Genomic DNA, 26,073 nt, shown 5'->3' with positions numbered 1-26,073 from the left:
GGTCAGAAGGTGGGCTTGAATAAAAGTGTAGGAAACCTCAGCCCTGACTCCTTTGAGTGGCCAAAGAAATTCTCATTAGGTGGGAGAATTAAAACCCTCAAATGAGCCTCCAATTCCCCAGCCCTTGTCAATGGTAGGCACTCCTTCCCCCAGGAAGCTACCTAGGAGGACCAAATCTAAGTATGTTAAACCTGGACCTCCCCCACTGCCCCAATCAGGACAAAAGACAGGTGGCAAGACCAAGCTCTGGTGAGGATGCTTTCTGACAGTTTTGCCTTCTCAGCCCAGGGTGCAGCTGGGACCAGCTGTGAGGCTCCTATTTCTATAGCAGGCACTCATTTTCTCATGGATTCCACCTTCTAATCTGTAGTGGAGCCAGTCAAGCTGCTTGCTCTATTTCCAGTTAGTTTTTTGAGCACTGATGTGCAGGGGGTTGACCTGATAAAGACCCATATCCTTGTCCCTTCATCACTCATCAGCCCTGTTGGCCAGGGGTATGGGGTTCCCCACCCACTCAAAGTTAGAAGGCTTTCTCCAGGTTTTCTAACAGCTTGTACTTTATTACATATGCAACCCCGCCATACCTGCCAGTTGACCCCCCCCTCCCCTCTCTCCAAAGTACCTCCTGGGGCCACTGAGCTGCCCCCCTGTCCTTCTGGGGCAGAGTAGATAGAGTCCCTTGAGCAGGCTGTGGGCAGGGGTAGATCCACAATTGATTATCACAGTCCTCTTATAAGTATTTATACTTAAATCAGCACCCTTGGGGAGTTGTAAAGGGTCCCAGGATGGGATGGAGTGAAGCTGCCCCTCATCCACGGTACAGCTTGGATGAACTAAGGCCGGTCTATCCTGGGCCTCAGAAGGTGGAGAAGAGGAGCACGTCCTGGGATTTAGTGTGAGTGGGGCATGCCCTCCCCAAACTTGTTCTGGTGGGCGACGTTCTTCGCATCTAGGAGAGCCTGAGGAGGAGGCAAGAGAGGCTAGGTAAGAGACAGTGAGGACACCCCTACCTCGGCCAAGAGGCTGCCCTCACTCCAGCCCTCAACCACCCTGTCTCCTGGACTACCCCACCCACATGCAGAAGGGTCTCCACTCTCCCCTTACCCAATCACAGAAGGTATCTGTGCATGGGGGGTGTGAGTGTGCACACATTAGAGGGTCTGCCCAGGGTCTACCTGGTGGTGGACATAAGCCTGACAGTAGTAACACCAGGTAGACAGGTCGACGTAGCTGAGGACCAGAGGGTGTCCTGAGCCTTCATGGTGTTGGAGCATATGGGCATTGATGTAACGACCACAGTAGACCTGAGGTGGGGGAACGAGTGTCGGATAGGGATCAGCACCTACCTGCAGTTTACTCCTGGGCCAACCTCCACCCCATCCCCTTCCTCTGCTGCATACCTGATGGCAAGACAGACACACCCAGTTCTCCTGGAGTGCTCCACAGTCCTGACAAGGTTGGGTCACGTCCAGGCCTGTGTCAGGTACGGGGCTTACTGCCACCAAATGAGGACACCAGGGCAGTGGTGTCACGGCATAAAACATGGCCTGGGGTGGGTGAAACTGAGTAAGCTGGGGACTCCAACTCCCCATTATAGGTTCCTACATCACATGCTCCTACCTGGAGGTACAAATGGGCAAGAGATGGAAACGACAGTCCCAGCCCCTCCCTGAGCTCACCTGGTCAGTGTCAGCATTGTCCCCAAAGCTCTGCATCAGCACTAAATCATCCATGTCTTGACCTCCAGTTGCCTCTCCTAGTAGTCTCTCCTCTTCAGGGCTCTGAGATTCTGGTGCCTCCTGGACACACAGAGGCAAGAGATGTATCCGAGATGCCCAATTCTTGCCCCTACTTCCCCCTACCTGGGTGCGGTGGGCATTACCTGAGCCTCGTTGTCTAGTTCCAAGGTCCTGAGATTCCCAATCAGCTTACTAGGGGATATGTGGGGTGGGTCTCCTTCCACAGGTGAGGCTGGGGGAGTCTGGTTGTCAGTGCTTGAGGCTGGAGGGACTTGGATCAGCTCAGCTCCCCTGACAGCCTCTGAGGTGGTCTGATCCAGCGTGGTTACTCCTGGGGTTGCCCCCAAGGTGGTCTGGTCCAGCGTGGCTCCCCCCATGGCTGTCTCTGAGGTGGCCTGGTCTAGCTTGGCTTCCCCCGTGGCTATCTCTGAGGTGGTCTGGTCCAGCGTGGCTTCCCCTGTGGCTGTCTCTGAGGTGGTCTGGTCCAGCGTGGCTTCCTCTGTGGCTGCCTCCAAGGACTTGTCCTGAGTGAGCTCCACCACAGCTGTCTCTGACTTAGTCTGGCCTGCAGTAGACTCTTCTACAGATGATACTGAGGTGGCCTTCCCCCTGCCTGCATCCAGAATGTTCCCTTCTGGTGTGATCATCTCCTTGGCTGACCCAGGATTGGCTGGTTGGGGTGCCTTCTTGGTGATCAACAAAGAACTGGATGGTCCCTCCTTGTCTTCGACCTCTGGAACCATGGGAGGGAGATCCTTGAGTGTGGGTACTATCCCCTCTCCTGCCCTCTCCCGAGCCCCCCATAATCCCCAATTCCCCATGCCCACTCACTTGTGATCTGCAAGCTGCGCCAGTATCTGCGATGGACTTGGATGGTCTCAGTGATGGAGGCCAGGGCCCCTGCTAGTGGGGGCCGTGTCAGGGTCAGCAGAGGTGGTGGGTCCCCAAGGAGGGAGCGGGTGCAAGCGGCCATGGACTCTGAGATGGATGTCAGATTATAGCCACCCTTTGTTAAGGAAAAGGGGAGGGAAAGGTATGAGGAGGGTCCTCAGGGAATTTGGGAGGCAAGATATCCTGCCTCCCAACCCCTCTTCAGAGCCCCGCAAGTCTGGAGGGTGGGTACTGGGGACAAGTGAGTAGAACCCACATCTGTCAGATGGGCAGCACCCATTGTGTGAGGTGGTTGTTAAGAGGGATAAACTGTGATGTAAAGTGCAAGATAATAATAACCACAGTAACGACAATACTGACGGTAACATTACTAACAGCTGACATTGATTAAGCGCTTGCTGTGTGCCAGACCCTATTCTAAACACTTTATGCATGTTAATTCACTTACTCCTCACAACCACATTTGCTCAATCAGTACAGGAACCTGTCTCCACAGTATGGAAACCCCTGGCCGCACCTCTACAGAAGTCCCTGCCCCGACCTGGTACAGGAACAGCTGGTGTTTCTACACGAACCCCTGTCCTGACCTGGTACAGGTCACACTCTTTCTCACACTCCTTTGGAACTCCAGTTTCTGCTCTTTTTACAGATCGGAAGCTGAGGCTCAGAGTGGTTGGATGACTCGTCTGAGGTCATAACAGCTGGTAAGAGGTGGTGCTGGGGTTGGAACCTGGACTATCTGATGAAAGAGTCCATGTTCTTAACCGCCACCCTGCCCTGCCCGAAGCAGTCCTGGGCACACTGTGGGACTTTTTTACCAGCCCATTAATTTCACTGAGACTTATTGTCCTCATCTGTAAAGTAGTAAAAGTAATAGCACACGAAGTTGCCAAGAGAGTTAAACTAGTATATGAACAACATATAATAATAGTAAGCTACAGAGTTCATACAGTGCTGACCATATGCAGGCACTCTCCCATGGTTAGCCAGCCTTATCTTACAGATGAAGAAACTAAGGCACGGGGGCGGGGGCACTGAGTAATTTACAAAAGGTCAGTGAATTTTTCTCAGGAACTTGGAGGCAGTTCAAGGAGTGGTAAAAGCATAGCCTCTAGAGCCAAGCTGCCTGGCTTTTCAAGCCCTGGCTCTGCCATTACTAAATGTGTGACCTCGGGCTAGTCACTACACCTCTCTGTGCCTCAGTTTCCCTGATATTGAGAGAGGAAAACTATGAGGTCAGCAGACTCTACCTCAGAAAGCTTCTTTGTCAAGTAAACAAATTAATAATATATTTAAAGTGCTGAGAAGAGTGTTTTGCACGTAGTGAGTGCTCAATTAAAGTTGTTAATGCTGGTATTATTATTTTTTTCGCTGAGGAAGATTTGCCCTGGGTTAACATCTGTTGCCAATCTTCCTCTTTTTCTTTTGCTTGAGGAAGATTTGCCCTGAGCTAACATCTGTGCCAGTCTTCCCCTATTTTGTATGTGGGTTGCTGCCACAGCACGATCACCAATAAGTGGTGCAGGTCTGTGCCTGGGAACCAAACCCAGGCTGCCAAAGTGGAGTGCACCGAATTTCACCAGTAGGCCACGGGGCCAGCCCCTATGCTGGTGTTATTATTAATGCCCATTATGTGCCAAGAATCCCAGGTGGGGACACTCAAAAGAGATTTTAAGAAATTACCCCAAGTGTTGCAGGCAGCCAGCAGAAAGGACAGGATTCCAGGTCTTCCAAACCACCCTCCCCCCTGCGGGAAGAGGGCCCAAGAGAGTTACCTCTAGGATTAGGATAATGTGGCCATTGGCAAGGCCCATCAGCAGGTGGGTAAGGTGGGCATAGCCCTCAGGCGACACCTGGCAACCACCCAGTGGGTCACCCCGTGCAGCGTCAAAGCCAGCTGAGACTAGCACCAGTTCTGGGTTAAACTAAGGCAAGGAGAGAAAAGATGCATGGGCATGAGGGTGGGGGCATGGGTAGGCAGCAGCTGAGGAAGACCCAGAGACACGGAGACAAGGACAAATGAAGATATAGAGATGCAAGTCAGAGAGAGGGAGACATGGGACCTGGAGACTGGGAAACACAAGACCAGAGCCCTGAAAATAGGAAGGGGAGGATGTGGAGACACAAGACGGAGAGACACAGAGACATGGAGACAGATTAACAGAGATGTAAACACACCAAACACAGACTTAAGAGACATGAGACACAGAGACATGGAGACGTTTCTAGAAATGGATGGATGGGGATATGAGACAGAGTCATGAGACAGAGAGATATGAGACAGAGACATGAGATGTGGAGGCTCAGAAGTCAAGAGACAGTGACATGGGACACAGGCACACAATACAAGTGCCACACACAGAAGATGGTCACATATAGCCACATGTACTCACATACAATCAGACAGGCCCATACAGACCAGACTACACATTGTACTAGTCACACACACATACATAGTTTCTCACAAAGGGGACAGTGATACACAGCCACCCCTGCACAGACACAATCATACACACGCCATCATCACACAGTCACACATACACTGTTGTGCCCATAGGAGGTGGCTGCTTGCACAGAGGCACACATGTACACATAGAAGGTAGTCACAGCCACCATGCATAGTCAGACACGCATACACATCTGAACATGCATGCTTACACAAAGGTCACAGAGATGGTCCTCACATTCATCTGCCCTCAGAGTCAGTCACACCCATACGATCCACCACACATACACACACACACACACACACACACACACACACACACACACAATACACACGGAGAAGGTGGTCACCTATGCCCGCTCATGCAGTTAGGCAAATATATATAGGCTACGTCCAGCCAGAAAGAGACACATAAACAGCAATGGCAGACACAGACAGAAAGGCGACTGTCACGCATAGCCTCCCACATGCAGAAAGTCACCAGTAGCTGTCAGAGAGCAACATGCAGTGACATACAGTATCACACCCTCACACACAGAAATAGTAGCGACAAATAGCCACCTGTGCAGAGTCTCACACACAGACTCAAACCCTTCCCTGCCTTGCACACTCAGTTCCACAGACATGGCAGTCACACGGGGACACTATCAGACACAGGCACTAGTGATGGTGTACATACAGGACACACATACAGGCAGGCACATGCAGACCACCCCTGCACACCCAGAAGTCCCTCACAGTTACACACAGGGAAGGCAATCACATATAGCCACTGTATACAGCCAGACATATGCAAAGGCCATCACAGAGTCACATCCCCACCACAGCCGTAAATACAGCCACACACAGGCCATCTCACAGGATCAGTCATCTGGAAGTCAGACACATGCACACCCACTGCCACCCACACAGTCGTGTCACATATATCCTGACCCATACCTCATAGGCAATGGGAAGCACCAGGCGATGCCAGGCAGCCAGGTAGTCAGCGTCACCCATGCGGGGCCCGTTCCAGGTCACATTGACAGTGAAGCCTGTGCCTGCAGCCTGGCCCATCTGGCTGCTGGCGCCCTCATCCCCCAGGGGGAAGAAGGTACCGTGATCATAGCGGTGCAGGGAAATGTACAGCACGCTGCCGGGGATGGGGTGGGGAGGGGGGCCATGGCTGGTTAGCAGCCCCCGGCACCCCGAGGCACAGCCTGCCCACCTCCCTGCCCACACCCCGCCCCCTGCCCCAGCCTCTCACCTGGGGTCCTCCTCAAATATGTGCTGAGTTCCATTACCGTGATGGACGTCCCAGTCTACGATCAGGATCCTGGGGAGGGGACAGCTCCTCAGTTACCCAGGACACTCACTGCCTGGGGAGAGGGCAGGGGCTAGACCCCTGGGGTCTGTCTGGAGGACCCTGGGTCCCTGGGGAAAGTGCTGGGTGGCAGGCTTGTGGGTCCTATCAGAGTAAGGATGAAAGCCAGAGCCCGGGTCCTGAGGGTTTCATCGTGGGCCCTTCATTGCGAGCAAGTGCTCAGAGCTGGACCCAGGCCTTGTGTGGGTAAATGTGGGGGGCTGGATCCTGGCTCTTTGGAAGTAAGCACCAGGGGTCTGGGCCCTGGGTTCTGTCAGGATAGCCATCAGGGGCCAGAAATGCTATGCAAGGGGAGGGCGGTAGGGTCGGGGGTGGCCCTGGATCCTGCTTTTTAAGCACCTGAGTGCCTGCCACAATCTGGGGGTCCTATCTGAGTAAGCACTGAGATGCTAGATCCTTGGTCCTTTTCTGGGGAAGTGCTAGGAAACTAGACCCTTGGGTGTTTCTGGGGAAGTCCTAGAGACTGTACCACGGGGCCTGCTGAGTAAGCACTGGGCTGGGGGCCCCCAGGGAGCCCTTACCGCAGCGCATGCCCACTGATGGCCTGGGCATGGCGAGCAGCCACAGCTACAGAGTTGAAAAAGCAGAAACCACAAGCGGCATCCTGCTCTGCGTGGTGTCCCGGGGGACGCACCACAGCAATACCATTCAAAACCTAGAGGAGGGGCAGGGAGCAAAGATTAGACTACTCACCCTCAGGGCTTTCCCTCCCCTTTCTTCTCTTCCCTCTCTCCTGCCCCTTCCACTACTCCACCAGCAGCTAGGGCCCCCAGTCCTGCAGCCTCCATGCCCCTGGCTGCATTTCCCAGTGAGCAAGGCCTCAGGTGAGCAGGGGTCCCCTCCCTGCTGTGGACTCCTCTCCATGGCCCCTTTCCACAGGCCCTGCTCAACTCTCTCAGAGCCGCCTCTGTCCATCCCCCCCAGGACCTCTTCTGCAGAGCTCCCCACCCCAAGGCGGATGCACCTCTCCCGCCAGCACAGCCTCCACCAGGCGGCACACAGCGCCAGTGGCCAGCTGCGCGCAGGCGAAGGTGCTGGGGCAGATGTAGATGGAGTCAAAGTTGGCGCCCTCACGGTGCAGCTCCCGGGTTTTCATCTTCTCCGTGGCCCGTAGACGACCCACATATTCAGCACTGGAGGCACGGAGGGGGCACCAGGGACAGTTAGATGGTTCTGCCCCCTCCTTTGTCCCACAGCAGCTCCGGGTACTGGGGAGGGAGAGCCCAGGCTCCAGCCCCCAGGGCAGCATGTGTGTACTGAGGCCTGATCCCACCCCACACATGGGGGTCTGACCTGTGGCAGGTAAGAAGCTCAGCATCTGTGGCGGGACGTGCGGGCAGGGTAAGGCAGCGCTCGGCAAGGTGCAGCTCCTCCAGACGGCGCATGATCCGTGAGACACGCTGAGGCATCTCGGGGTGATGGCTAGGAGCAGAGAACCAGAGGCAGGGCTTAGCGCTTGAGGAGGGGGAGGGGCACCCCTGCCCACTGAGCCCCGCCCTCTGACTGCGCACCTGTCCCACAAGTTGTAGTGACCCATCATCCGCTGGTCATAGACCAGCCCGGTGCGAGCCTGCAGCACAGGCCACGTCAGGATTGGGAGTGCAGGGGGCTGCCATGGTCCCTCCTCTTTCTCCTCCACGTTGTCCCCCTCCACAATGTCCTCCTCCATGGTCTCAACTGCAAGACGAGGCCACATTTACCCTACTCCCCCACCCTGAATCCCCCCGTAATACTCTGGAACTCAGTTTACCCAAACATAAAAAGGGGTAGGAAGCCTGAAACCAGGGCCCAGTGACAGAGAGGGCCTGACCCTCCCCCACCAAGGCAGCCCAGGAAAGTCAGAGTGGGGTCTGAAAGAGAATCTCCCACTCTGGCTCATTCCAGGCTCCACCCCCCACCAAGCCCACTCCTGCCTCTTACCTGATCTCACAAGGACCTCCCAGAAGGGCTCCAGGGCTTCCAGAGTGCAGGAGAGTGATGCCTTGGCACTGGAGGGCAGAGGAGGGGAAAATGTCACCAAATGGCCCCTGGGTGGGCAGTGAGGGTCCCGCTTCTCCCCTCTTCCATCTGGGCTCACCTCAGGCAGGGGGCACCAGGGGATTCCAGCATGGGGCAAGGATCTCCCAGAAGGGTGTGGAGCGAGGCGCTGACACCCTCAGCCAGAGAGCGGAGGTTGTAGCCACCCTGGGAGAAGGAGTGGGGGGGGGGCGGTCAGGAAAGAACCAGACGTTACCAGGGAAGAGTAATAATAATATTAGAGTGCTGACCGCATGTCAAGCAACAAGGAATTTAGAGAGTGACTTCATTCCGTTCACTGAACAGTGCTCTGAGGCGATTACTGCTATTCTTATGCCCACCTTACATAAGGAAAGCAGAGGCACAAGGAAGTTCAGTGACTTAGCTGAGGTTGTCCAGCTAGTAAGTGGAAAGGCTGGGATAGGAACTCCTGCCAGACTTGAGTGCTTTGTTCTTACGTCTTCCAGGATCCATGGGCTGAGAGGCGAAGTGAGTCACTCACCTCCAGAGACAGGATCAGCTTGCCTCCTGCCAGACCCATGAGCAGGTGGGTCAGGTGGGCGAACCCTGCTGGAGTGGCAGCCATCTCACCCTGAGGGGATGTGGAGGGTCAGTCTGGCTCTCAGTAGTCCCCTTCTGCCCAACTGCCATCCCAGGGAGCTTGCCTTACCTTGGGGTCCCCTTGGAGGGCATCAAATCCAGCAGCCACCAGGACTAGCTGTGGCTGGAACTGAGGGGGGAAGGGACTACATGAAGCCACCTGCCCTCATGGCCCATCCCTCGACATCGCCCCTGCCCCAACACACCCCAGACCCCCAGGACCTCCAGGGCGACTGGCAGCAGGATGTGCAGGAAAGCAGCAATGTAGTCGGCATCTCGCATGCCCACCTGCAGACAGAGAAGCAGGATGGGGACATTCTGCCCTCTGCCCCGAACCAGCTGAAGTGAGGGGCTCACTTTGGGGGCAAAGAGTGGGCAGACACTGACCTGGTTCCAAGGCACATTGATGGTGTATCCCCGGCCTTGGCCAAAACCTATGGTGGACCAGTCAGAGGCCTTAAGGTGGGGCCAGAACCGACCCTGCTCATAGCGGTGGATGGAGAAATAGAGGACGCTTGGGGCAGAGGAAAAAAGAGGTCGGGGGGTTGAGGAGTCAATCCCCCAGACATCCCTAACTCAGAGCTATCACAGTTTACTCAACCACTCATCCATTCTCTCACTATTTTCCCCATTAATTCTTTAATTCATATATTCACTCCTTCTTCCATTAATTTATCCCTCCATTCAGTTGCCAATTTACTCAGCCTCCCATTCATTAATTCTTCTATTTATTTATCCATTACCTCACTCACTGATTCATTTGATCTCTTACCAGAACTCCTCCCTTGGCAAACATTGCTGCCCCCCTCAGTGCCCACCCAGTTCCAGCTCGGAGACCCTGAGAGCTATCCGGTCTGTCTCAGCCCCCGAGGGCTCCTGACCCCGTGGAGGACTCTAGATCATGTCTGTCCATCCACCTGCCCCTGTGACCAAGGTGGTAACAGCAGGACAAACCCACACAGGGCATGGGGCTCTTAGTGGCAGGAGCCAGCTAAGGCTGAAAAGAGCATCAGGCAAGGCTGGGGAGCTTAGTGTTTCCCATGAAGGAAGTGGGGAGACTCAGGGGAAGACTCAGTGGGGAGGTCAGAATGGGTCGGACTTGGTTGTGTGTGTGGAGCTGGAGTGGGGGTGCCGGCTGGGGCTCCATGAGGCCAGTGAGGGGACAATTCCTCCTTCCCAAGACCTTACAGGCCACCTCCACTACTTCTTCTATTTTATAGGGGAGAAATCGAACACTCAGAGCAGTGAGGGGGACTGACACACAGAGCAGATACTGATAAGACACGATGGTACGTGTTCTGATAGAAAGCCAGGCAGGGGACTGTGGGAGGGCTTAATTCTGACTGGGGCAATCAAAATGAATAATCTCTCATCCATCCGTCTGTTCATCTGCCTCCTGCCTTGTTCCAGAAAGGATTTAAGGTAGCATTTTTTTCTTTTTTTAGGGAAATGCAAGAAATAGTGGTAAGCAATGAATCTAGTCAAACTTAATAGTCACATTTTAATAAATGGTGACCATGTACTTGTGAAATTGAATGCAACTGGTATAAAAGGATTTTTGAAATTGAAGAAAAAAATCCTGAAATTGGGGAATGAAATCCATGTGAAAGCTCTGGTCTTGAGTAGATGGGGGATGACTGTTTTGCTTTAGACTCTGATAGATAAATATACAGTAGAACATAAAGATTATCATCAGGAGGAAGAAAGGAAAAAGGAAAAGATTTAAAGATCGCTCACCTCACAAGAGAGCCACCAGAGTCAACAAACAAAAGAATACTCAAGGAAACTGAGTTTATAAAACAAACAAGGAGATTTTAAAATAAGTTCGACTGACTTGCAGTGAAAGGACGGTGGACTGATAGCTCTCCTACGACCTCCCTCCTCCTCCTTGCTCTCCTGCGATCCCAGTCAAAACATAGGAAAGGAATCGTAAATAAGTATCAACCAGGAAAGACTGAGAATGGGAGAAAGGATGTCAGACAATAAGAGACTTCAACAAATCTCTGGAAAGCAGTCTTTGAGGCTCCAGGGGCCCCAGAGGTTGGGGAGGGCACCCAAGGTGACCTGAGGTTTCCCTTCTGGAGAAATCAAGCACAGATCCAGGTCAAGCACAGATCCAACAAAATCAATTCTGAATAGCTAATTCATTGAATGACCAATTCACTAAATTTACTTGTTTCTTTTAGCTACTTAGCTTTAGTTTACTTGTTTCCTTGTCTTCATAATAGTATTTTAAGGACTGACCAATTTGTCTCCACCCAAGGACCCTGCTGATGGAGTTAAGAGACTGAGAGATGGGCAGCTGGGAGACTGAAGGGCATGGATAAATATTTTTTTATTTATACATTATTATTCATGAGGAAAGATGCCATGAATATATTCACAATTCTTCATATCCATGCACACAGTCAATAATATAGCCACAAAAGAACACAGCTGTAGCTTCCAATGCATTTATTAAAACAAATAGAATGATTAATGATATTTAGCAATTCTTATTCATTTGCTTAGAGATGATACTATCGTTATGCTTTTTTTTTTTTTAATGCCCCATGTTTTGGAGAGATATTCTGGAATATTTATAGAAGAAATGATATAGTGTCTGGGATTAGCTTCAAAATAATATAGGAGGTTCAGCAGTGAGTGCAGGTATAGATAAAACGAGATTGGCCAATGAGGTGATAAATGTTGAAGCACTCAATTGAAGAAGCCAGAAATGACCAAAATAAAGAACACAAGAGGAAGAAATTAACGAAGGTAAAAACAGAAAAAATGAAATATAAAAAAATAAACAATGTAACAGTGAAGATGGCCAAAAAAGCCAAAAGCTAGATTTGAAAGGTAAAATTGACAAACTTTGGCAAGGCTGAGGGTAAAAAAAGAGATGTCACCCCAAGAAGAGACCCCCTTTATTCTGGCATTTGGCAGGATCCCAGCTCCCTGCCCATACTCCCTAAAGTTGAGACCTATCAGTGGACATTTCCCGCCCCTGTCCCAGGGAAATGCCTTTCAGGAAACATGCGCCACAGCAGAGCAGTCCCAGGACAGCCACCTGCAACAGTGCTTCGTTCTTAGGTATAAATGGCCAAATAATGATCACTAGACATTTGAGGAAAACTGAAGAAAACTTAAGAGAGCTCTGAACTAGTACTCTATAAAAACAAGATCAGGAATGAGATGGCATAGAAACACAGAGGAAGAAAGTGCTTTTGGAGATTAAAGAATATCTAAATACATAATTCAACAGAAGGGCTTGAAGGTAAAGCTGAGGAAATCCCCCAGGACACAGAGCAAAAGGAAAACGAGACAGAAAACATAAGATAAAAAATAAGAGACACAGAGGATCAACCCAGGAGGTCTAACATCTGACTAGCAATAAGAGACCAGAGAGAATACAGTAGAAGAAATCATCAAAGATCTAAGAGAAGAAAATTTCCAAGGATTTAAGGAAGGCATGAGTCTTCAGATGTAAAATGTCTATCCACTGCTAAGCAGAATGAGGGGGCTGGGGTAAAATTTCAGAACACCAGGGATAAAAAGAAGAACCTAAAACCTTCAGAGAGGAAAAGAGGTTACTCAGAAAGGAATGAAAATAGGACATCAGACATCTGCCAGCAACACTGAATGCCAGAAAATAATAAAGCATTGTCTAGAAAACAGCCAACCTAGATAGCCACAAGAGCTCAGGCTCTATGGGGAAAAAGTGGATTTTATGCAGTCGGTTCAATAGAGGCTGGATAAAACCACAAGTCCTTAGTATTGTCCTCTATTGACAAGGACCCGCTCCATCACTTTCTGCAGGAAGCATAGGCTGGTACCACCCTTCTGAAGGGAAGTCTGGCAGTAGAACCCAGACTTGAAAGCATGCTGACCCTCCGACCTAGCAATCCACTATCGGAAATTCATCCTATAGATATGCTCAGAGAAGTGTAAAATTATATATTTTCTAGACTATTCACTGTAGAATTGTCTGTAATGGCAAAAACTGGGAGGCATCATAAATGTCCCGTGGTTAAATGACCAGAGGTACAGCCATACAATGGAACACTGTACAGCCCTTACAAAGACTGAGGTGGTGCCTTTTTTTAGAGGCACTATCATGGAGAAGTGTCCACAACATGCTGTTAAATGCAAAATGCAAGTTGCTGGAGGACATGTAGAGGATTGTCCCATTAGGCAGTGTGTTAATAACAATAATGATAATAACAAATATTCATACATCATAGGAAAAATTCTGTAAGGATATAACCTAAACTATCAACAGTTATTTTTGAGGTGATGGGAATTACAGGAGACTCACTGCTTTAGACATTTCTGTCTTATTTAATTTTTTTAAACAAATGCTTTGCAGTAGTTATAATCAGAGAAAATAAAGTAGTAATTTGAGGTTCATTCCAGCTCCAGGGTAAACTGACGAACAAGACCTCCAGAGATCTCTGGGCTCAAATCTCATCTCTTTCACTTCTTCTCTGTGTGACCCTGTAATCTGTAAGTCTCAGTTCTCCCTTCTGTAAAATGGGGAACCCGGCAGTCCCTGCCTGAGAGTGAAATTGAGAGCAGACACACAGAGAGCAGCACAGAGCCTAGTCCCAAGGTGGGCCCAATGAATGTGAATGCCTTCCCTTCCCTCCTAGGCTCCTTCCGGCTGGGCCTATAAGAGTGGGGGGTGGCCGGGAGTCTAGCATCTAGGGTGGCACTTGGAGCATACCTGGGGTCCTGGTCAAAGGTGAACTGTGTTCCTTGACCATGGTGTACATCCCAATCCACGATAAGGATCCTGTGAGCAGGAGAGAGGGGGGCACTTTGTAAGAGGACCAAGGTACAGCCAGGGAAAGTGCCCAGACCAGGATATCCCACTTCATGCCACCCCATCACACCCGCCCTGCTGCTTTGCTGCTGACCTCTGAATTTCATGCTTCTGTTGAGCGTAGCGGGCAGCCACGGCCACATGGTTGAACATGCAATACCCATCCATAAGACTGTGCTGGGCATGGTGTCCAGGAGGCCTAGGCAGAACAGAGAAGGCCACAGATTGGGGGAGTCCTCCTGTGCAGAGATGGACTCTCCCCTGCTCTCTAATCCTGGACCACCAACTCCCCCTCAGTGCCGATGCTTGCAAATCTGCCACGAACTGAGTAAATGGGGCCCTCGGATGCTCACCCCCAGTCTACTGCTCTCTCTCCAAAGGAAATTTGGTAATGTTCATTAAAATTATTAATGCATACACCCTCACACCCAGTCATCCTGCTCCTGGGGACTTAGCCTGCAGCCTATATAACAAAAAGGGTGAAATAACATGTTTATAAATGGACAACGATATTTGCTGTTGCATTTTTTGGAGACAGTAAATGATTGGGGAGAACCAAAATGCCCAAGGGTAGGGGGCTGGTTACCCTACTGTGCATTTGCACAATGGTGTTCTACATGGTTGTAAGCTACACATTGTTAGAGAAAAGCTTTCCAAGATGTAGAAATGAAAAATGCATGGTAGGGAAGGGAGCATGTCGAGTGCTACCACCATTTGTGGCTAAAAAAGGGGAGGGAAGAGAAAGGCTGTATCCTGTACATTTCACCAATTCTGGGAGGTCAACAATGATAAGATGTACCATGATTTTATATGCCAACAACGAAGCAGAAAATGCTACCAACTGAATTCTGAGACGCCACTGTTGGTAAGATGCATCTGGATTTCAAGATGTTACAAATATGAAAAATCCACTACGCATCTTAGAACCAACGGAATACGGTATTTATTCCATCAATAGGCACGGACTGTTTCTGGGAGGACGTGAGTCGGTTACAGTGCCTGCCTTCAGGAGAGGAAGGAGATGTCTGGGGGACAGGAATGGGAGGGAGCCTTTTCCCTATACCCCCTTTTGTACCTTTTGACTCTTGAAACATGTGGATATACTGTCCATACCAATATATTTTACATTTGAGGGAAGGAATTTTTTAAAATGTAAGAAGACAAATGCTGGCGGGTCCTACCTGATGATGGCCATGCCATTCCGGATCTCGGCCCCCAGGACAGCATCCACCAGCCTGAGGACAGAGCCTGAGGCCAGGCAGGCACAGGTGTATGAGTTCTGGAGAGATAGTAGGGAGTCAGAGAAGGAGTGAGGGAGAGAGCAACCCTGTCATTCAGCTGCTTCCCCCAGGGTGGGGTGGGCGTGGGGATAGGGCACCTCAGGATTGCCACCACCCTCTGTCCTCACAGTTCTGATCCATACCGGATGCAGATAAACTGAGTCATAGGTGTCTGCTAGGATGCGGAGTTCCCTTTCATTCATGTATTGGGTCGTCTCCATCAGATCAATATATTCTAGGCTGGGGACACAGACGGGGGATGAGAGTCAAGGGTCTACCTCCCTCCTTGGCCCTGAACCAGGGCCCTGTCCCTCCCCAGCTGAGCTTTCTGTGCATCAGACTCCCGGACATGTCAGGCCTCCTCAACTGTCAGTGTGGGGGAACAGCTGGGATACAGGACACATTCCCTGCATCCTCCCTAGCCCACCTCATTTCCAGTAATATCCCTTGTCCTCTGCTCTAGCCACACCAAATCCTATGTCCAGGCCTTTGGCCTGACTGTTCCAGCTGTCTGTACCTCCCTTCCCTCAGCCCTTCTCTTCATCTGACTTATTCTTTTTCTTCTCTTAAAGCTCAGCTCAGATACCCCCTCTGCCAAACTAGCTTTCCTGGAGCCACACTGACAACCCAGCCCTCTTGCTCTAGGTTCCTGCAGCCTCCCAGGGAAACTCCCTGACCACTCTGCCCACACATCCACCATGTGTTTACACACCAGGTTATAATAACAACAATAGCTCATCATAGGCTGATGATATGTCAGGCACCATTCTAAGCACCAGACGCATACTGAACCCTCCTGAGGAACTTATGTTTACTAGCCCCCATGTTACAGGTGATGACACTGAGATTCAGAAAGGCTCAGCAACTTGCCCAAGGCCATGGGACCCATGACATTCCTTCCCAAAGCATCCAGCCTGCCCTAGTTGGCCCAGGGTAGCCTCTTCCCTATCCCTACAAGGCTCCCAAGCCTTCACCTGTGAACCAACATCAGCTCCTCCTTTTCGGCGAACCGGGCCTGGGGAGACACAAGGAACAAGGGGCTAAGGCACTGGCCGCCAGGTCCTGCCAGCTCCTGCCCTCTACCCAGGTTGTTGGCTGGCGGCGGGGTGGGGATGGACAGACTCACCTGAAAGGACACACAGCGGTCCAAGAGGCCCTCCTGGATCAGCTGCTCCTTGATGGCATGGAGCCGCTCAGGGCCTTCAGGGAAGCTGGGTTGACAGAAATAGAGTCACACACACACACACACACAGACACAGATAGATATGGGGACACTGGTGAGCACATTTGCTCCTGCCGCATCTTCTCCATCTACCCTTCTACAACTGCTCACGCCAGAAACTTTGGAGTCACCCCTGGCGCCTGTTGGCTCTGTTCTCACAACTTATCCAGTCTGCCCCTCTCCTCGTCACACAGCCTCCGCCTGGGCTCTTGCACTCAGCTCCTCACTGGCCTCCCTGCTTCCGCCCTCGCTCCCCCAACAGTCCTTTCTCTGCACAGCAGCCAGACATTAGTTAAAACCTAAATCAGATCATGCCCCCTCTGCCCAAAACCTCCCTGTGGCTCCCATCTCATTCCGAGTAAAAGCCAAAGTCCTCCCCATGCTCCAGAAGGCCCCGAACAATCTGTCCCATCACCTCTCTGATCCCATCTACCACTCTCCCCTCTCTCACTCTCCTTCTACGCCGGTCTTCTCCCTGCTCCTCAATCAAACCAAGTACTTTTCAGCTAGCTCATCTCCCTGCGTAGAACACTCTTCTCCCAGACGTCTCCATGGCTCACTCCTTCAACTCCTTCAGATTCCTGACCAGTTCTCAGCGAGGCCTTCCCTGAACATCCTATTTAAAACTGAAGAGTCCCCTCCACTGCACTTTCTGCTACTCTCCGTCCTACTCCATGTTTTTCCACAGCACTTCTCTTTCTAACACACTATATCATTTCCTTTTTGTCTGTTTACTGCCTGTCTCCCTCTCTAAAATGTAATCTCCACGAAGGCAGGGGTTTTGTTTGTTTGTTTACTGCTGTGTCCCTAACTCCTCAGGAAATGGTAGAAGTGCAGCAATAAATGAAGTCTTTTTGCCATCATGAGTCTTCTGTTTGGATAGAGAAGATAGATACTAAACTGGTAAACACATAAGTACACTAATGAACAAACAATGACATGGGGCTAGGAATATCTCAAAGATCAGGTGTGGGGGAAGGAGAGTGGCCAGGCAAAGCCCTCTCTGAGAAAGTCTCCTTGAGATGAGAATGTTAACTGGGCAAGGAGAAGGTGGAAACGAATCTCTGGAAAACAGATCGGCCAGGGTAAAGACTCGAGATGGGAGAGTGCCTAGCATGTTGGAAGAACAGCAAGAGGACCAGTGTGGGTGAAGTGAAGTGAAGCAACGCAAATGAGTGGGAGGATTGGCTGATGAGGTCACCAAGGCAATGTGGAGCCTGATCACGTGCAACCTTAGAGGCCTGGATGAAGAATCTGGACTTTACCTTCAGGGGAATGGTCTGCCCTTGAAGGATTTTAAGAAAGAAAACATCATCTAGTACATATTTTTTTAGGCTGCTGTGTGGAGAACAGACAGCAGGGATGAGGGTGGAAGCAGGGGACCAGTGAGGAAGCCTCTGCAAGCCTAGGTGAGTGATGATGAGGTGGCAGTGAAGGTGGTGAGGAGAGATCAGATACAAAGTACATTTCGAACACAGAGCCCAAAGACTTTGCTGATGGATTACAACATGTGTGAGCGAATGGGAGGTGTAATACTTCCGTTTCAGCACAAACGTCCCTTCTTCATGAAAACCTTCTGGGAACCCTGGATGCTAGTCTAGGGTCCCCTACTAAACACTCTTGAATCTTCTGGTCTTAAGTCCTCCTTTAATAACACCTCACACTGCTGTTGGCTGTTTGATGATCTGCTCTCCTACTCCCCTATCAGTTCCTTGAGAAGGGACTCTGTCTTGTCCGACATGTTTGTATCACTAACTCCTGGCACACAGTAGGCACTCAATAAATGTTTGTTGGATAAATGAAAAGAACCCTTTCAAGCCTGAGCCCCATCTCCCTAAATCATCTGCTTCCTGTCTCCAGGCTAGTGTAAGAAAGGATCTGTTCTTGCTAACAGGCTCTAAGTGTGTATATTTGTGTCATTTGGAGATGGCCTGGAGGAACCAGCCTCACCTGTCATCCCAGAGGCAATGAAATTCATTTAGCTGCTCATCAAACACCAAGCCAGTGCCAGACAGCGTCTTGGCCTCAAGGTTCAGATCCTGCAGGGAAAAAAATGGGAGATACCAATCAATTGAGAGCCTGACTCAGAGGGAACATCCCATACTGTCCAGCATGGAGAACCTCAGGGTTTTGATTGTCACAGGAGCTAAATTGCAGCCAGGCCTCTCTCACCAGCCCTTGCAGCCCCATGATTAGGTCTTGGTCGGCTGCTTGGCTGAGCTTCTTCATTCTGCCTTTCTTCTTTACCTCCGCTAGATTAGGGCTGGAGCGGAGTGTGGCACCCTTCTTAACACTCCTCTTCTGCCAAACACAGAGAAGGGTCAGAGTCCAGGGCACAGTCCACTGCTCCCCCTCCCCCTAATCAGGGCACGTCTAAGGCCTCACCGAGGCGACGCTGGAGTCGTGGGGGGGGGAGTGGGGGTTGTGCCTACTCCTTCGCTGCCTGGTTGTGGTGGAATCCTGGCCGGTAGAGGTCATGGTCGGGGAGGCTTCACCCCTGACGACGTTCTAGAGGTTGGGGTACAGGTGACTGTGAAGGGGCTGGAGTGTCCTGAGGACCCCATATCCCAGCCCCTTCTCAGGCCCCGCCCCCTATACTAGTTTCCATCCCTTAGGCTATCCCGTTCCCCACCGCCTTCTAAACTCCGCCTCTCTCAAGGCCCTCTTCCTCCTCTGGGGTGTCCATTCCACCTGGTCCCGCCCATTCCATTCCACGAGGCTCCACCCTTCCAACACTATTCTTTCTCCTTTCCATCTTTCCCTTTCACTGAGCAATTAACGCCCAGGCTGAGCCCGTTCTAGGGCCTTCATTTTCCAGCTAATCACCGCCCCTTCCGTTCTACTCAGCCCCATTCCCAGACCCTTTCATTCCTCTAAGCTTCGCCCATACCCCACCCCTTCACAAACCTGCCCTTTTCAGCCAATCTCCCGGGATCATCACCCACCCTTTCACTCAGCCAGACCCAGCCCCGGCCCCGACTCCACCCTTAACGAGCCACTTAACTCCACCCCTTATCAGGCCGGACCGGCACCTTTCACTTGGCCAGATCCCGCCCCTAACGTTTCAACTAGCCCTGCTCCTCGGGGGACTTCCCCTGGCCTTCCACCAGACCCCACCCCCTCACCCAAACCCTACCCATAACGCGTCACCAAGCCCCTTCAGCCAGTTCGGAGCCCACTCCCGCCAGTCCCCTCCCCCACCCCGCCCCCGCCGTCGACTCCGACCAATCGCTTCAGGTCCACTCACTGAGCGCAGCCCCTTTCTCAAACTCCGCCCTTGGCTCCCGCCGCCAAATTCCCGGCGACCTGTGGCGCCGCGGGTGCCCGAGGTCTTCTTTTCCATTGGGCCGGGTCTCTCTTACTGCCCGCCCTGATCCCGCCCACAACGGAGAGCTCGCCGCAAGGCCGCGCCTTTCGTGTGGGCCGCGCCTCCCGCGAACTCACAAACGGCGGCTCTGTACGTCAGCGCGCGACGCGGGACGTGCTGCGCCTGCGTGAAGCGCGCGCCGGCCGTTCGACGCGGCGGTTAGGCTCAAGCTCGCCCCTCCCCCAACCGCCTCCGCTGACGTCCTAGCCGCTGTGGCCGCCGTCTCTCCGTCCCTGTGAGCCCTTCAGGCTCGCGCCGACTGTGCCATGCGGTGACTCAACAGGGCAAGCAAGCGAGCGGGAGAGTTAGGAAGGGGCCTCTTCTCTCCTTCCCGCGGCTTCCCGCACGGCGCGTCGTGATGACGTGGCGCGGGCGGGCTGGCCTCTGCACCGCGAGCGCGGTTGAAACTGGACGATGGCTGGTGGCGGCCAAAATAGGAGTGGTGATGAGGCTAAATATGAGGATTTTCTGAGTTAGTATATTCACTAAGGTAGTACAGAGGAAGCACTCACCAAATGTTAGCTGTTAATATTCTCCCGCGAAGGTGGATAGTGAGGCGGAAGGAGTCTTAGTAGGGGAAAGTAACTGTAATGATAGCCAGCGTTACGTGACAGGCATTGTTGTAAGCCACAATTCTGTGAGGTAGTTCCCATTGTTAAGGCGGCCTTGCAGATAAGGAAACTGAGGTTACGCGACTTAACCATGTGACCTTGGCAAGTTACTGAACATCACTGCTTCAGTTTCCTCATCTGGAAAATTGTGATAATAATAGTGCCCCGGGCCAGAATGGACTCGGGGAGGGGAGTTTTTCTTGGACGGCAGCTCTCCCTGCCAGCCCCCTCCACCGGGTAACCTCTGCTCCCAAGCTGCAATAGAAAGTGTGTGCCTGGGGGGTAGGAGGAGTTGCCCTCTAATGCCCCCCCAACTCCCTCCCATGTCTAAATGTCAGCGCCGCAGGAGGCCGGTTTGTCCTCCTAATCTCCCTCTCTCATTCTTCACCATTTCCTACCGGGCTGTAAGCTGGGGCCAGAGAGATAAGCGGTCTGGGGTTCAGCATCGCTGACTAACAAACAGATTGACAGCCCTGCCGCCCAGTAGCTGGGCCCTCTGAACCCTCTTGAAAACCCCGGTTCCAGCCTTCTCTTCTTTTCCACTCTTTTCCTACCTAAACATGTCTTTAGTCTCAGTGGAAGAGGGTGACAGCCCTAAGACCTTTAAACCTCTACATACACCAAAGAGAGGATATACACAGTGATACACACTGAGGAACATTCTGGAGTTGTGATGCCTGCAAAGTAAGAGTAGGGAGGCTTGTAAGAGCCAAGGCCATTTTTCTGTATAGTCAGAAGAGAGCTTCCTGTAGAGCAGGGGTCGTCAAACTTTTGCTATAAGGGCCTGATAGTAAGTATTTTAGGCTTTGCAGGCCACAGAGGGCCTCTGTGGCATATTTTTCTTTCTCTCTTTCTTTTTGTCTCTTTCTCTCTTTCCTTTTTTTTCTTTCCCTTTAAAAATGTAAAAACGGGCTGCAGTCTGGCTTTGGCCTGAAGGCCATAGTTTGCTGACCCCTGCTGTAGAGTGTCGGTCTTTGGTTTCCTTTATCTGGCTGGGATTCTTTTACAGGATGAGTGCAGAGGTCCCATGCTTCCTGAGGAGAGGTATTCCTTTTGTGTGAGGTGTGAGGATAGGGATTTATGGACAGGGGTCAGGTCACTTCTGGTGTTCTTCTGTTGGGTCAAGCAAATGTTCCTGGACAGAGTGAGACTTGGGATTCCTTTAGTGTCTATAGTGCTGTTCCTCTACTGAATCAAGCAGATGTTTCTATACAGGACAAGAGAGTTGTTTCTAGAGAGCTCCACACTAAGGGTTCCCTACAAATTCAGGTTCGGGCTCCTTAGACTGCATTATGACAGGTTCCTACAGAGAGATCAGGTGGTCCAGGTCAGGGTCAGCACAGGTGTTTCTGTGTAGGTTCAGAGCTGTCTTCATATAGACATTAGGATCGGGTGTTCGTGTCCATATTCAGTCAAGAGATTGTTATTAATTGGGCTAAATTATGCTAGCTGCTGTAACAAACAAACCCAGAATCTCAGGGGCTTAATAAATAAGTGTTTATTTTTTGTTCATACAAAATCCAATGTGAATTTTTATTACTGCTCATTCATGGACCCAGGCTCTTCTATTTTGTGGCTCTGCTCTCCTCCGAATCCTTGGAGTTCTCACTATTCAGCTGGTAGCTAGGGAAAGAGAGAGAGTGGAGGATTGCGTGAGAGGTTTTTATGGGCCAAGCCTGGAAGTGTTGTATGTCACTCCCCACGCTCCATTGGTCAGAACTCTGTCACATGTCCACATTGAACTGTAAGGGAGGTTGGAAAAGCGACTGAGTTCAGGAAGAAAGGGAACAGGTTTGAAGAGCCTATAGTAGTACCTTGCTGCAGGATTCTATAGACTCCACAGAGCTATGCTGTCCAATGTGGTAGCCACTAGCCACACGGGGCTGCTGAGCCCTTGAAATGTGGTTAGTCCAACTTGAGATATGCTATAGTTATAGAATATACACTGGATTTCAAAAAATTAGCATGAAAAAAATTTTAAATATCTCAATAATTTTATATTGATTACATATTGAAATGAAATATTTGAATATATTGGGTAAAGTAAACTATATTATTAAAATTAGTTTCATCTTTTTTTTCTCTTTTAATGTGACTACATGAAAATTTAAAATTACACATGTCGCTCGCATTATATTTCTATCAGACGGCACTGCTAGAGAGATTTTTTTTTTTTAAAGATTGGCACCTGAGCTAACAACTGTTGCCAATCTTTTTTCTGCTTTTTCTCTCCAAATCCCCAGAGCACATAGTTGTGTATTTTCAGTTGTGAGTCCTTTTAATTGTGGCATGTGGGACGCCACCTCAACGTGGCTTGATGAGCGATGCCATGTCCGCACCCAGGATCCGAACCAGCGAAACCCTGGGCTGCTGAAGCAGAGTGCACAAACTTAACCACTCAGCCATGAGTCCGGCCCTGAGAATTCTCTTTAAAGTATTGGGACGGGGTGCTTGTGTAGGTATAGGGGTTTCCTTATATGGTCAAGTTAGTGTTTCTTGTCTGGGCTCAGGAGAATGGTTCTATTACCTGGTCAGGCTGGTTTGTAGGAAAATATGAGGGTTAGAGACATTGTAGATCGAGAGGGAAGGGTGTGAAGGCGTTTTTTTCTTGTGCAGATTAAGATTACATGTTCCTTTAGAGGCCAGGAGAGTGGTTTTCTGTAGAGGGTCAGGCCAGAGGATCACTCAGGCCAGGTATTTCTGTATAGGATCAGAGCTAGGTTCCTGGAGACAGATCAAGTGACCTGTTAAGGGTTAGGTCAAGGGTGCTTATGCAGGTTCAGGACAGGTGATCATAGTGATTCAGGTTAGGGGTTATTTAACAAGGTCATAGCAGAGGTTCCTATACAGTGCAGGTGTTTCTATGTTGGATGCTTCTCAAGAGTCAAAGGTTCCCATTGAGTGTGAGAGCAGGGTTTTCTGTATCAGCTCAGGACACAGTTTCCTGCTGGGACTCAGAGGGTGGTCCCATGCAGAGTCAGGACAAAGATCCTGTGCAGAGGTAGGACACTGTTACCTTCAGAGATTCAGATTAGCGTTTCTTCTGTTGGGTCAGGACAGTGGCTTCTGGACAGGGCAAGGGTGGGGCTTCTGGGATGAGGCCAGGGCAAGGGCTGTCATAGAGAATCACCTCAGGGCTTCCCCTGCAGGGTCAGGAGAGTGTTTCCAGAGAGCAAGGTTAGGAGTTCCTGTAAAAGATTAGGTCATAGATTCCCGTAAATGAGTCAAGTTAAGGATTTCTGTTGAGAGACCAGTCAGGTGTTGCAGTACAGTTGTAGGCAAGGCTTCCCATAGAGGTCAGGGCCATGGAGCTAACACAGGATGAAAGTTGGGAGCCCTGTACTACGTCTGGGCAGGGGATCCTGTGCCAGATGAGGCACAGATGCCTGTATAGGATGAGATCAAAGCTTAAAGCAGAGTCAGGACAGATGTCCCTGACACAGGGTCAGGAAAGGGTTTTCTATTTAGGTTCCAGACTGAGGTTTATGTTGAGAGTTAGATCTTGAGCTCCTGTGGACTCCATGGGGTAGGGTGAGATCCAGGGTTTGTTGTGCACAGTCACGTTGGGGGTCATTGTCAACAATGGAGGCAAGAGCTTCTACTCTCAATCAGGGTTCCTAAAGAGACTGAGGACAGGGATTTCTGCAGAAAGAGCCAGGTCAGTGGTTCAGAACTAGATTTTATCGTGAGTGAAGTGTTTTTTTTTTAAAGATTTTTTTTATTTTTTCCCTTTTTCTCCCAAGCCCCCCGGTACATAGTTGTATATTCTTCATTGTGGGTCTTTCTAGTTGTGGCATGTGGGACGCTGCCTCAGCGTGGCTTGATGAGCAGTGCCATGTCCGCGCCCAGGATTCGAACCAACGAAACACTGGGCCACCTGCAGCGGAGCGCGTGAACTTAACCACTCAGCCACGGGGCCAGCCCCTGTGAGTGAAGTGTTTTTAAAGTGTTACCTGGAGGACACGGCTCCAGTACAGTGTGAGGACAGAGATGTCCTGTCCGGGGTCAAGACAAAGTTTCTATAGAGAGATTGAGGCTCAGAAGAGGCTCAGGACAGGCATTTCTGTAAGGACAGGGGCTTCCTTAATGTGAGTTCAGAGATTCCTAACCAGAGTAAGGCCGAGATTCCCGTGCCATGGGAGGACAGGGGTTCCTCCTATCCAAGGTGAGGGCTGGTGTTCCTGTCCAGGGTCAGGATGGGTTTTCTGTTGATAATTAGAGAAAGGGTTCCCTTAAGAGTTCCAGCGCTAGGTTCCTATACCAGGCTAGGACAGCTGTTCTTCTAGGGGGCGAGGACCGGGGTTCCTGAACAAGGTGGGGCCAGGCACATTTCCACCCCAGGTTCTGAGAGGGGTTCTTGTGCAAGGTGAAGACAAGGGCTCCTACAGGGTGTGGGGGCTGGGGTTCTGTGGGGCAGCCAGGCAGGAGGCTTTCAGAGGGCCGGGGCAGTTCTGGACAATCCCTGTAATGAGCATGGCCTACTGTGATTCTGCAGTGGGCTAGTGTGGCAACTAGCTGAAGGAGTGGTTTTCTGTCGAGAACAGCTGCTTACCCACTACACTCAGGAGGCGTGGGCCTGTAGTCCACATCTCTGGGGCTCTAGGGGAGAAGCAGCTTAAGTATGAGCAAGACTCACTTTGGGGTGGTGCCACCAATCCAAAATCCACTCCTTAAATTCAGTGTGGTCAGGGCAAGTTACTCATCAGTTCTGAGCGTTACTTTTTCATGAGGAAAATGAATATGAATATACTTTCCTCTGCCTTTTTTCCAGGTGTTCATGAACTAAAGCAACTGAAGCCTCCCAGCCATTGCTGACCCACAGTGAGCACCCAGTAAATGGCGCTGCTTGCTGTTGGGAGCTGCTGGGTAGCGTGGAGGCTAAGCTGTGGAGCCTGGCTTGCCCCGTGCCACCAGCTATGAGGCTGAGCCACTTAACCTGTCTGGTTTAGGAGGTCACCTGACTCAGTGCAGGCTCCTCTGTAAGGGTTTGTTCAATGGAAGAACAGATTCTGCTTTAAGGGGAGCAGTTCACCCAGGTAAGTAGGTGTGTTGGGCAGGGAGTTGGCACTGTGGGGAGCTCCCCCACCTACGGGGTCTAAATATCACCCCCAGAGGTTATTTTGTCCTCCTAATCTCCCTCTTTGGTTCTCTACCATTTCCCACAGGGCTACAGGCTGAGCTGGGCTGAGAGAGATAAGAAATGGGTGACAGGAAGGCCCCGGACAGCCCCACAGTCCCACACTGGCCTTCTGACCTTCTGGACGGCTACTATTCCAGTCCCCCCCTTCCCCCACTTCCTGGCCTGAACTTGTCTTTTGTCCCTTGGAAGAGGGTCCCTAACTTATGCCAACTGAAACTATACGTGTTGACGCCTCCACAAACAAGTTGCACAGAGCTGCTCACATTGTCAGCCACTCAGAGACACCCTGACATGGCACATGCCACATGATATGTGCCCCCACACAGACTTGCATAGAAATACTGCTGTTACCAGGCCCACAAAGACATCCTGACATGCAGACCCTCATGGTCACACTGTTATGCTTCACACACTGTCACAGTTCTTTTTCAACATTCTAGAAATGTTTATGGATCAAATTCTGTGCCCAGCACATATGCTGTCATACTGCCTCACAGATCACCCCAAGTGGCGCACACTCACGCAAACACAACCCCTCACGTTTCCTCAGCACGTGCTATCACACACACACTTCCACACCCTCTCATACAG

General features: G+C 51.0%; 1 protein-coding gene across 30 annotated transcripts; it reads right to left on the bottom strand.

Moving 5' to 3' along the window:
• Positions 1-539: 539 nt before the first annotated feature.
• HDAC6 (histone deacetylase 6) lies at positions 540-20,147 on the bottom strand. 30 transcript variants are annotated; one of them, XM_005614119.4, is made up of 29 exons: positions 19,612-20,147; positions 18,750-18,872; positions 18,537-18,665; positions 18,315-18,403; positions 16,269-16,353; positions 16,117-16,157; positions 15,286-15,382; positions 15,044-15,141; positions 13,957-14,061; positions 13,764-13,832; positions 9,443-9,569; positions 9,278-9,343; positions 9,126-9,185; positions 8,958-9,047; positions 8,517-8,623; positions 8,360-8,427; positions 7,951-8,116; positions 7,733-7,861; positions 7,404-7,572; positions 6,961-7,094; positions 6,323-6,391; positions 6,016-6,208; positions 4,406-4,555; positions 2,571-2,745; positions 1,883-2,472; positions 1,680-1,799; positions 1,401-1,547; positions 1,176-1,304; positions 540-959 (listed from the first exon to the last, which is right to left on the bottom strand). In XM_005614119.4, the coding sequence occupies exons 1-29, from the start codon at positions 19,705-19,707 to the stop codon at positions 891-893; spliced, it is 3,690 nt and encodes a 1,229-aa protein (XP_005614176.2). In that variant the 5' UTR covers positions 19,708-20,147; the 3' UTR covers positions 540-890. The 30 variants fall into 30 exon arrangements, with proteins under 30 accessions (XP_005614176.2, XP_005614183.2, XP_014584322.2 ...); XM_005614126.4 differs by having other exon boundaries at positions 19,809-20,096; XM_014728836.3 differs by having other exon boundaries at positions 18,612-18,665; positions 19,612-19,751.
• Positions 20,148-26,073: the final 5,926 nt, after the last annotated feature.

Source organism: Equus caballus, chromosome X (assembly GCF_041296265.1).
Source record: "Equus caballus isolate H_3958 breed thoroughbred chromosome X, TB-T2T, whole genome shotgun sequence".
Taxonomy (NCBI): Eukaryota; Metazoa; Chordata; class Mammalia; order Perissodactyla; family Equidae; genus Equus; species Equus caballus.
This window is presented reverse-complemented; position numbering and strand designations above follow the sequence as displayed.